Source organism: Hypanus sabinus, chromosome 4 (genome assembly GCF_030144855.1).
Source record: "Hypanus sabinus isolate sHypSab1 chromosome 4, sHypSab1.hap1, whole genome shotgun sequence".
NCBI classification, from domain to species: domain Eukaryota; kingdom Metazoa; phylum Chordata; class Chondrichthyes; order Myliobatiformes; family Dasyatidae; genus Hypanus; species Hypanus sabinus.
Window position 1 is genome coordinate 61,870,060 of NC_082709.1, and position 12,834 is coordinate 61,882,893.

General features: G+C 42.5%; 1 protein-coding gene across 2 annotated transcripts in view; it reads left to right on the forward strand.

Moving 5' to 3' along the window:
- parp12a (poly (ADP-ribose) polymerase family, member 12a) overlaps positions 1-2,363 on the forward strand; it is a 112,969-nt gene extending 110,606 nt beyond the window's left edge. For both annotated transcript variants that reach the window (XM_059967249.1, XM_059967250.1), the window contains 2 exons: positions 156-307; positions 1,008-2,363. In XM_059967249.1, coding sequence (XP_059823232.1) covers positions 156-307; positions 1,008-1,267 — 412 coding nt within the window. In that variant the 3' untranslated portion in view covers positions 1,268-2,363. The remainder of the gene's footprint in view (positions 1-155; positions 308-1,007) is intronic.
- The last annotated feature ends 10,471 nt before the right edge of the window (positions 2,364-12,834 follow it).

The following is a 12,834-nucleotide window of genomic DNA, read 5'->3' on the forward strand; positions in this document are numbered from 1 at the left end:
CGTTGGTCCGTGCTGCAAAGCTACATCTGTTGTGCAACGCACACAGGAAATGGGAGGAACTCAGCAGGTCAGGCCGTATCTGTGGAAATGAATAAACCGTTGCGGACCTTTATCAGGACAAAGCTACAAATACTGTGCTTGCATTTCTGAGGCAGGCAGAAGGAACAGATGAAGAAGAACAGTAATGGCAAGGATGTGGTTGAGAAGCAGCTTTTCCATGGCACGGACTCCTCAATCATTGACGCAATCTGCCAGCAGAACTTTGACTGGAGGATCTGTGGAACTCATGGAACGACTTACGGAAAAGGTACGAGTACACAGCAGCTATTTTTATTACCTTTGTATCCAGATTTGATTGAACTGTACCACAGTGAGGTACCTGTAGCTGGGCAGATGCTGTTCACTTCTCAAGCACAGAAGGTTATCTGGTTCAATTACGACTGAAGATCCTGAGCACAAAGATCCAACACTTTGTTAGAGTCAGCATTGAGGGAGCATTAAGTAAATAATCCCACCCAATAATAGATGAAAAGAAAGAAAATGTTATGTTTTTTTTTAACTTCAAAACATTAAACTAATTCAAAAGGAAGTCTAGGAATGCAGGTTTAACTTCGAGTTTTCTTTAAGCGAAGTACCCACGTTTCACATGGTAGTGTGATAACATATGCAATTAAAGTATTCTTTTATATATAACCCATAATTAATTAAACAAGAATGCTTAATTAACCAATATATGTACAAGTTTACTCAAATATTATTAAAATCCTAAATACACAACAGAAAGGTTATTCTCCCTGTTATACTGACCAATATTTATCCTTCAGTTAACTCAACTAAAATGTATTTTGTCATGATTATCTCGTTGTTGTTTTTGGAGCCAAACTGTATCCAAATTAGTTGCTGTATTTTGTTAGCACTGCAACAGTAATTACCTTTTTAAGTTGTACTTCTATGGGCTATAAGATATCTAGGCTGATTAAATATATGATCTTTCTCTTTCTTTTTAGGAAGTTACTTTGCCAGAGATTCATCCTATTCCCATAATTACTGCCAAGCAGGGAAAAGCACCTTAACCATGTTTGTTGCTCGTGTGTTGGTGGGAGAGTATGTGAGAGGATCCTCATCTTACCTCCGGCCACCCTTGAAAGATGGCACCAAAAAATGCTTTTATGATAGTTGTGTTGACAGTGTCTCCAATCCTTCTATATTTGTCATATTTGAGAAACATCAGATATATCCTGAGTACCTTATAGAATATAAATGTTAAGCAAAGAACAAGCACAACATGGCTTATTTTCCATCAGCACGAACTCATTGGGTCTTAGCGAAGTGCAAAGCATACATAGAAACATAGAAAACCAGCGCAATACAGGCCCTTCGGCCCACAAAGTTGTGCCGAATATGTCCCTACCTTAGAAATTACTAGGCTTACCCATAGCCCTCTATTTTACTAAGCTCCATGTACCTATCCAAAAGTCTCTTAAAAGATCCTATCGTATCCGCCTCCACCACCGTTGCTGGCAGCCCATTCCATGCACTCACCACTCTCTGAGTAAAAAACTTACCCCTGACACCTCCTCTGTACCTACTCCCCAGCACCCTAAACCTGTGCCCTCTTGTGGCAGCCATTTCAGCCCTGGGGAAAAGCCTCTGACTGTCCACATCATCAATGCCTCTCATCATCTTGTACACCTCGATCAGGTTACCTCTCATCCTCCAAAAGGCCAAGTTCACTCAACCTATTCTTATAAGGCAAGCTCCCCAATTCAGGCACCATCCTTGTAAATCTCCTCTGCACCTTTTCTATGGCTTCCACATCCTTCCTGTAGTGAGGCGACCAGAACTGAGCACAGTACTCCAAGTGGGGTCTGGCCAGGGTCCTATATAGCTGCAACATTATCTTTCAGCTCCTAAATTTAATTCCATGATTGATGAAATCCAAAACAGCATATGCCTTCTTAACCACAGAGTCAACCTGCGCAGCTGCTTTGAGCGTCCTATGGACTTGGACCCCAAGATCCCTCTGATCCTCTACACTGCCAGGAGTCTTACCATTAACGCTATATTCTGCCATCATATTTGATGTGTTGCCTTCTTTGATTATTTTTACCCAATTTTAGAATAGCAATTCTGCTTTTTCAGGTTTTTTCCCTAATTTCTGGTTATTTTTAGTAATTGTAGTTCAGGAAGGATGTATCAGCAACCCGCACTCTTTGAATTATTGTTAAGCAAACTATTATTGAGAGTGGGTGCGATATTTTTCGGTATTCTCTTGAGGTATAAACAATTAAATTACACCATTTGTCTAAATTGTTGGATTCTAATGTTTTTGATCAAAGGTTCATAAAGAAGTCAAGAATGGACATTAAACTTGTTGCTTCACGATCATTTCATTAAGTGCTAAGAGAACAATGCACTTGGAAAGCAAGAGTAGCAGGAGGTCAAAGAACAAAGAAGAAAGGAACAAAAAAGAAAGATGGTGAACAAATGTGCTCTGCTCTTCTTATGCTCTGGATAATAGTCACTCCTTTCAAATTAGTAGATAAGAGTTAACCAATCTGATAGCTCCTATTCAAATAACGTGATACCCAAGGAGTTTCCAAAACAGTACAAAGAACTGTAACCACTAGGCGGCACAACACAATTGCATATACGTAGGTAACTGCATAATATACATGCAGGCATAACATTTAAACTGCAAAGAAAGATAACAATTATACAGTCTGTTACGAACTCTGTGACTGGGTGTCTTACCAGCAAAGATAGGAGTATCTGTTGAAGTCTGATGATACTATTTTTAACAGTATTTATTAGTAAAAATACACAAAAATAATATCAATGCAAATACACAGATAATATACGTCATCAATACTAAACCTAAAAGTGCGGGTATAATAATAATCAATAAGAAATAAGCTCTATCGTCGTCTAGGGGATAATGAATTGTCCGATGGAAATATAAAGTTCAGTTCAGTTCATGCAGGCTGCGGTAGTTGTTGATCACTGTGTAGCAATTGTTGGAGAGAGAGAGAGTAACAGCTATTGACTTGCCGACCTTCCTTTTACGATCTTGATCCGTCGATGCGTCGTTGTTGTGGCCATTCAGGTATGACCCCTCCGTCCTTTAGCTAGACCGTTCTTCCGTGGTGGACTCGTCACCCAGACAAGGGTGGACACACACACAAGCCCCCACCGGTCTTGTAGCATCTCTCCTGGTGCGTCTGAGGGGTGTTTCCCCAGACCCTATTTTTATCCCCACTCATGGGGTCTCAGGTGTCAATCAGGTTGGGATGATGCAACCCATCAACCAGACCACTCTGGTTGCCCCCAGAGGGGTTTCAATGAATAGAACAGTACTCAATACACAATTCCTTCTCCAAGAGACAATAGCAGTAATCAGTGGTTCCGTTCCACTTTTGTTAGGAGGAGACATTCCACTTTTTTGTGTATCTGCGTTGTCTCTCTCTCATTTCCTTGGTATCAGACCCAAAATAGCGATTTTGCGATTCTCAAAAAGGGGGGGGGGGACTTTGCATCCTTCTGCCCATCAGAGTTGCTCCTCATTCGTAACAAGTCCAAGCCAACATTCCCCCCTTGGTTCTAAATAACATGTTTAGAGTCATTACATCTGAAAATTCAGAGGCAGAAAAACGTATCTACATTGTGTAAAATAATCAACTACCTAAGTTAAGGAAATATAAGGGGCCATTCATAGAGTTATGTTATTATTAGGTAGATTAGTAGGCACGCTTGCATGAGCGTGAACTATTTTAATAATGATTGGCCTTATTCAGGTAAAAAGACATAAGTTATGATAAAGCATGTCAAGACACTCAGTATGGCTCATAATGTTGAGTAACTCCAGCTTACTAGACTTAAATGAACCCAATCAAAGATATCAGATTGGTAATATTTTAGCTACTTTATGGATATGATCAGCCAGATAAATCAGTTATGTCTTCAGCTTTGTCAGATATTTAAGTATAACAGTCCTAGCCTGTAACTGCAGAGGTTCCCCCTTTAACTGATAGGAGAAGATCTCATGCCATACAATTTTAAAGAGCCAGAAGACCAAATGTGCAAATATAATAAATATATAAATAATACTGAGAACATAAGTTGTGGAGTCCTTGAAAGTAGTCCATAAGTTGTGGGATCAGTTCATTGTTCAGGTGAGTGAGGTTATCCATGCTGGTTCAGAAGCCTGATGGTTAATAACTGTTCCTGAACCTAGTTCTGGGTGAACTAGGGCTCCTGTGCTTCCTTCCTGATGGCAACAGCAAGAAGAAAGCACGGCCTGGATGACTTGAGGACTGGAAAGGAAGCGGGTCAGAAGCCGAATCAAGGTGGGGGAAGGGCAAGGGGAACAAGATGGTAAGTTATAGGTGAGACCCAATGGGGGGGAGGGGGAATGAACTGAGAAGTTGGGAGGGGATGGGTGGAAGAGGTAAAGGGCTGAAGAAAGAATGTGATAGGAGAGGACAGTGGACCATAGAAGAAAGGGAGGGAGGAGGGACACCAGATAGAGGTGATGGGCAGGCAAGGAGAATAGAAGCGTGAGAGGGTCACCCTTCCTCTCACAGCTTCTTACTTCATCCCACCTCCCACTTACCTCTTCATCTGCTTTCATCTGTCACCTGCCAGCTTGTATTCCTTCCTCTCTTCACCTCCTTCTGGCTTCTGCACCATTCCTGCTGAAGGATCTCAGTCTGAATCGGCAACTGTTTATTAGCTGCCGTAGTTCCTCCAGCATTTTGTGTGTGTGGCTTAAGATTTCTAGCATCTGCAGAATCTCTTGTGTCATTGATAAACTTACCAGCCCTCTGGCTCATTGTGCCGAGGAGGTCTTCACTGAACACTGAACTGTTACCTGAGGAGGTGGTGAGGTCAGGTACAATAACTATGTTCAAGAGGCATACAACATAGAACAGTACAGTGCACGATGTTGCTGCCAACCTTTCAACCTACTCTAAAATCAATCTAATCCTTCCCTCCTATGCAGCACTTCATTTTTCTTTCATCCATAAGACATGGGAGCAGAATTAGGCCACTTGGCCCATCGAGTCTGCTTTGCCACTCAATCCTTTTTCTCCCCTTCTTAGCCCCTCTCCCTGGCCTTCTCTACATAACCTTTGATGCCAAGTCCAATCAGGAACCTATCAAGCTCTGCCTTAAGTACACCCAAAGACCTGGCTTCCACAGATGCCTGTGGTAATAAATTCCACAAATTCACCACCCTCTGGCTAAAGAAATTTCTCCGCATCTCTGTTTTAAATAGCCTCTATTCTGAGGCTGTGTCCTCTTGTTAAGGACTCGCCCACCATGGGAAACATCCTTTCCACATCTACTCTGTCTGGGCCTTTCAACATTCAAAACGTTTCAAGTGAGATTCCTTCTTCATTCTTCTAAATTCCAGCAAGTACAGACCCAGAGCTATCAAATGTTCCTGGTATGATAACTATTTCGTTCTTGGAATCAGCCTTGTGAACCTCCCTGATACCTCTTCAATGCCAGTACATCTCCAAGTGCCTATCTAAGAGTATCTTACATGTTCCCTATGTATCTGCCTCTATCAGCTCCCCCAGCAATGCATTCCATGCTCCACCACTGTAGGTGTAAAGAAAACCTGCCTCTAACATTATCCCTATACTTTCCTCCAATCACCTTAAAATTTGTATCAGCCACTTTAAATCTCTTAAGTATCCAAATTAGCATACATTAAATATATTAAAAGTCTCATATATAACCATAATGAATCTGCCTTAGCATCTAGGCAACAGTTTGGAAAATTTTGGTTGTATCATTGTCAGGTACAGCAATTCAACTGCACACGCACACAAGAAGCTGCAAAGAGTACTAAACACTGCCCAGTACTTCATGGGCACATCTCCCCACCATGGGAGGTATCTGCAGGAGGCTCTGCCTCAAGAAGGGATCATCAAAGATCCCCACCCTGCAGCCCATGCCAGAGTGGGGGTACAGAAGCTTGAAATCTCACAGTGTCAGGTTGAAGGACAGCTATCTTCTTTCAACTATTCAGTTCTTGAACAGCTGGCACAATCTTAATCGCTGGAGTTTAGCAATATGGGCTTCAATCATAATCTATTAGGCACTTGGCAAAAGCCAATAAGAAGTGAGGTGTACGTGGGGTAGTCGTTGTGGGTGCAGCTATTATTAACATGGTTAGGCTTTGGCAAGGGGGGCAAAGGGCAAGTTAAGTTTCTAGAAAGTGTTTAACTTTCTCCGTTAGTACAAAGGATGGGTCCAGAGTCAGTGCTATGTTCTTTGTGTGAGATTTGGGAATTCTGGGAAATCTCAATTTTCCCTGATACCTGTATTTGCTTGAGGTGCGCCTAGCCCTAGCCTCTTAGAGACTGTGTTAAGAAATTTGCCACTTACTTCTGGTGTAATTTTCACACTGTGCATCTCAAGGCTAAACAGTCCAGTGCCACCCTTGTCATTATAAGATTTTTCATCAGCAGTATGCAGATTAGAAACTACAACTTTTTAACCTTTTTCTCCCCTGAGTGGTCTCTTTATTTTCGTCTGCCCAAAATACTCGATGCTCTTTTTTATGTGTTCTACTTTGTTGCATTTTCTGCAAGTTTCATCTTTAAATCTGCATTTGTTCGTTGAATGTTAGCCCCTGCCACAATGGTAACCCAATTTGTTTGGCCAAGCAAATTTCTGTTTACATATTGCAAATTTATTTATGCCCACTATCATTCCTGACTGCAACACAATTGCATCTCGGTTTGTGGTTTCCATTGAAACAGCAATTTCCACTGCTTGTTTAAATGTAAGCTGCATTTAAGTTAGGAGCTGTTCCTGTATGCTTTCCTTTAAGATTCCACAAACTAAACAATCTTTTAAGTGTATTATTAGGCCCATTACCAAACTGACATTGCTCAGATAAACTCTTCAATATAGCCACGTAAGCTGAAATGGACTCCCTTTTGATTCTGCTTATGAATCCTAAAGCATTCTGTGAACAATAATGGTGTTGGGTTTAATTGTTCCTGTATTAGTTTTACAATAGCAGCAAAGCTCATTTCTGTAGGTTTGGTTGGAGCAGTCAAACTTTGAAGTAAACTGTATGCTTTTAAACCTAATGCACATAGTAAAATTGGCATTTGTATCTCATTGGCTATTTCAGTTGCTTCAAGATACTGTTCCAATAGCTCAGTATACATGAGCCAATTACCTGATGTGTAATCAAACTTGTCAATCTTTCTGATATGGCCAGCCATTTCTGATTGTCTTTAATGATTATTATCACCCGATACTCACTCTTTGTGAACCCTAAGTTCTTTCATTTTAAAAAAACTTGATTGTTCCTCACAGCATTTTATTTAGTTTGCATGTCTCACTTTGCTTTAACAGTTTGGTAGCTGTGTCAGTCCATTTTAAAAATACCTCGATACCAACAATACGCTTTACAAGTTCAAAACGTGGGAGTCCGGACATATGGGTGTAGTTCGAGTCTACTTTAAGAGAGGCATGCACGTATCACGTGGTGGTGTGATGACGTATGCAATTAACATATCTTTACATAAAAGCCACAATTAATTATTTAAACAAACAGGAATGCTTAATCAAATTATATACAAGATCACTCAAATATTATTGGAATATCAAATACACAACAGTATGACTTATACAAAAAGGATGGCTTACATCTGAACTCAAGGATCATTATCTTTGTGGGGAGGTTTGCTAGAGCTGTTGGGGAGGTTCAACTAATTTAGCTTAAACTAAAATCAGGTGTATCTGTATTGCAGTGGAGCAAAGGGAAGTACAGAGGCATGGGAGAGGAGCTGGCCGAAGTTGATTGGAAGGGAACACTAGCAGGGATGACGGCAGTCAGCAATAGCTGAAGTTTCTGGGAGCAATTTGGAAGGTGCAGGACAGATACATACCAAAGAAGAAGTTTACTGTTGAGAGGATGAGGCAACAGTGGTTGACAAAGGAAGTCAAAGATATCATAAAAGCAAAGGAGATCTTTGACGATGTTAAAGAGAATGGTAGATATAAAAGAAATAATATGAATTTCAATTCTTTCTTTCTTATCCTGATTACTTCATCTCAATAGATAATGCCACTATTCTTGACAGAATCTCAGATGGTGACAAGGAGGCGTACAGGTGGTTGAGTGGCATCTCAACAACAACCTTGCTCTAAATGTTAGCAATACCAAGGAACTGATTATGGACTTCAGGATGGGCAAGTTGGGAGAACACACATCAATCCTCATTGAGGGGTCAATAAGGGGTGAGCAGCTTCAGGTTCCTGTGTTTCAACATCTCAGAGGTTCTGTCCTGGGCCCAACATATTGATACAATCAGAAATAAGTCCACCAATGGCTATACTTCATTTAGGAGCTTGGGAAGATTTGGTATGTCACCAAAGACTTGAAAATTTCTACAGATGTATGGTGGAGAACATTCTGTCTGGTTACATCACCACCAGGTGTGGAGATGTGCAGGATTGGAAGAAGCTGCAGAGGGTTCTAGAGTCAGTCAGCTCCATCATGGACTCAACCCTCTCCACTATCGAGGATATATTTAAGAATCAGTACCTCAAGAAGGCAACATTCATCACTAAGGGCCCTCAGCATCTAGGACATGTTCTCTTCTCATTAATACTATCTGGAAGGAGGTAACGGAGCCTCAAGACCCACACTCAATGATTTAGGAATAGTTTCTTCCCCTCAGCCATCAGATTTCTGAATGGTCCATGAACCCATGGACATGATGATTATTTTGCATTATTTATAGTAACAGTAATTTTTATGTATTGCTCTGCACTAATGCCACAAAACAACAAATTTCCTGACACACTTCAGTGATAATAAACCTGATTTTGATTCTGATTTCGAACTTGCCTCAGAAATCCACATGGTCATGGGGACAATGTACAAGTTCCATACAGGCAGTGGCAGGAATTGAACCCCAATGGCTGATTGCTGGCACTGTAAAGTGTTGTGGTACCATGCCATCCATATTACAAGACTCCACAGCCATCAGCTGGCAATCTCACCGAAAGGATTGTATTAGGTCAAGTGATATAGGAGAATGGAAGAATATTGGGTGGTGCAGGTGGGTGGAAATTGCTGTTAGATATGGAGGATGAGAAATGATGACACAGGTGTATAAGATGATAGTAGTTTCTGGTTCTTCATCACCATCCAATGTCCCACTGGTGCCTTCTCTATCTGTCGGGGATACCTTTCAATTCTGACATTTCTGTACACCAAAACGCTCTCCCTGGTGGTGCCAGTGGGGATCTGATTTTATATTTTGTCTCACCGCAAAGCTGCTTGTCATGGGACATTTCTGATACCGCAATTTTGGCCCACCCATTCTGTCTGGACCCTTTGGCCATGGGAAGGGAGGGGAGAACTGCGCACCCTTCATTTCCCCCCTGCCCAGTATTTTCAGGGAGAGAGGGAGAATCATACAGTGCTTGCTCCTGATGGGGAAGTGGTCAAGAGGGAGGGAGTGGCAATGAAGGAGGGGACATCGCAAGAGTGGCTGGGAGGAAGGTGGGAGTGCAGTGGAAGGGAAGGTTATCAGGGAGAGGGTGCTGTGGGAAGTCAGGAATGTTACAAGCCTTCTCAACCCTGATATATAAGACAAGGCCATTTTTTCCAAACAATCACTTTATTATTAGTACAGAAATCTCCAGCCCACTTTTCTGCTCCCTCTCTCCTCTCCCTCCTCCTTCCTACTACATCTCCCCTTTCTATCCCCACTTCCAAAAACCTACCCACCTACCCCCTTTAAAACCCACACAGAGTCACTAAGAATAGAAAGAGACATTAAAGAAGCCCCATACTAGGCCATGCCATGTCCATGGATTTGAACAACTCTGTTCTCCCTGGCCTGACACTCACACTTTGCTCCCTCATCCCACATCAGTCCTATATAGCTCCTCCTCCTTTCTGTGAAACAACCTCCTCATGACTTGACGACATAAGGCCCTCTCCTCTTGGTGGCCTGTGGCCCTCAGCCGCTGCTTCCTTAGCAGCCTCCATGATGCCTCCATATCTCAGATGAGGTAGAAGGTGATGCAGTATTTTTGACACACACACCAGCTGCCTGTCCAGAAGCGTGGAGGGAGGGGATGGCCTGTCCTTTCAGCAGTTCTCTGAGAGGCTGCTCCCTCCACTTGACCTGGCCCAGATCTTTTGCCACATCTTATTCAGGGCACGGCAGGCCTCCTTCCACCCTCTGCTCGCCCTAGGAAAGGATTCATCCTCCTGGCCCTTGCCTCAATGCCTGGTCAGGGGATGGGGAGGCTGCTCTTCATCACCCTACTCCCAGGGTGTCCCACTGTGGAGGAAAATTATAAAGTTAAGATTAATTCTGAATTAGATGTTGTTAAGCTTGACGAGCTAGGTATTGCTCAAGACCTGGGTCATGAGGGTGAAGGGAGAAGAAGCAGGTGCTGCCTTGCTTCTGCGAGCTAACAATAGTCAACAATACGGTATTGTTAACCTTTATTCTGAGATCATCTGGCAAGTAGCAAATAGAGGAACTAACTGTAGACATGGATCTATAGTTAGTAAACTTGCTGATACCTAACAAGTGATTTGGAAATCGCTAATCAAGAATGTTTAGCTGTTGGTTATCACCCAAAATTTACTGTATAAATCTAAGATGTAACCTGACATTGTCAGAGTCATAAGATGACTGCTCCCTGTGATCACGTAATAAAAGGGTTAACCATATACCAAGGTCTGTGTCTTTATTTCTGTTCCCTAACGGAGTAAAATTTCTCATAGTGATTGATAATGAAATTCTTTTATGGTAAATCAGAGTAAATTCTTCAGCACTGCAATGCAATGGAATGCCCTTCATGTCCTGGCTAAGATCTCAGTGGCTAACTTGGGTCTTCTTATTAATCAGGCCTGGGCTTAGGTCTACCCCCTTGCACTTCAGTGGTTCCTTTTCCATTGGACAGGAGGTGCGGATGGGTGAGCGCTGTCCTGGGCCCAGATGCGGAAGGGCATGCCTCTTTAGTGACTGGTTGCCATGGTAATGGCAGCCTGGTTTAGGCCTGGTGAGGCCTGAAGCATAAGTATGGATATCCCGTGACCCTGGAACTCCTGCGGGATGTGGATGCGCAGTTGTCAGGTAAGTTATTTAGGGTCAGAATGCAGGTGACAGCATATGGAGGCTGGGGCTATACCATTGACGAGGTTGTCCTCACCACCAAGACCTGGGGGGCAGTGAGAAGCATTATCCTCCTCACCGCAAGAACATAGGACCCGAACAGCATTACAATCCAATTCAAAACCAGGACCTGGATGAGCTCTCAGAGAAAGGCCATCCGGCAACAGCCAAAAGGGAGCGTTGAGCAAAGTTGGAGAATGACCCATACTGGGGACCCATTCAAGGATGGCCTGGGAATGTCAATGATACACAGCGTGTTGTCAGTAGGTGGCCAGTCATATCATGGAAGAGAGGAGAGGTTAAAACATACAAACAAAAAAATTATTTCATTATTCCTAATTGTGAATGGTGCTCCCATGTGGGTACAACACGGGATACAAACTGTGAACTGTGCATGTTGCCCACATGGGTCTAAACCAGCCATATGGAGGTGGGAATCGTGCACGTACTCCATAAGGATACAGAGATGAGAACTGTATATTTGACAATCCCATTTTCCAACCCTCAGTACCTGTAACTGAAATTCTACGGGTACCTGCTTTGCTCATGTTTACCATGCTGGTACATAGAATACAGGAGACTTCCTGCACGGTACTGTTATGTCTGTTTTTAATAAAGACAAAGTGTGGTAAAAGCACCAACACATGCTAATTTACAGGACACTCCAGTCATGGCTTCAGCTCAATCTGTGCATGTGTAACCAGCTCACCAAAATCACTTCCGGTTCCGTAAACCACCCACATTGCACACTCGAATCTGAAGTTCTTTATTAGGTACACACAAAATAACATATCTTCCCCTTTAAAGAAAACAAATACGATGTTCGCATAAATCTGCAGGAAACAACAGTGCTTTGCAACACAGATATTTACATCAGCTTCAATTGTAATGAGCAAATATAGTCTCTTATTCATTCATCAACTCTCAGTCAGTCTCTGAGATGGTTTGATGAATCAGAATCAGAATTGGGTTTAATATCACTGGCATATGCTGTGAAATTTGTTAACTTAGCAGCAGCAGTACAATGCAATACATGATAATATAGGAAAGAAAATCAATTTCAGTAAGTGTGCATATATATGTTTTTTAAATAGTTAAGTTAAAAATTATGCAAAAACAAATAATATTATATTAAAAAGTGAAGTAGTGTTCATAGGTTCACAGTCCATTTAGGAATCAGATGGCAGAGGGGAAGAAGCTGTTCCTGAATCGCAGAATGTGTGCATTCAGGCTTCTGCACCTCTTTCCAGATGGTAGCAATGAGAAGTGCTCTGAGTGAGGCCTGACCAGTGCTTTTATGGAGTTTCAACATTACATCCTTATGCATTCTAGTCCTCTTGAGATGAGTATGGCATTGCATTTCCCTTCCTCGGAATGGGCTCAATCTGCAGGTTGGAGTTTGGGGACTCCTGTACAGGGACTCCCGAGACCTTTTGCGCCTCAGTTTTTTGCATTTTCTCTCCAGTTGGAGGATGGTCGACCCTTTCATTCTGCTTCCTCAGGGCTGCCTGCCCCTTCACCTATCTGTGTCATCTCTAGACTCTGCAGTAGGACCATCAGATCTGTCATCCAGGTTATTGTCATGTGGTGTGGGGGAATCAGCCCTGGTACTGACATCTGTGGGGCACCGCTGGATTCCAGGGCTGGGGGGGGGGGT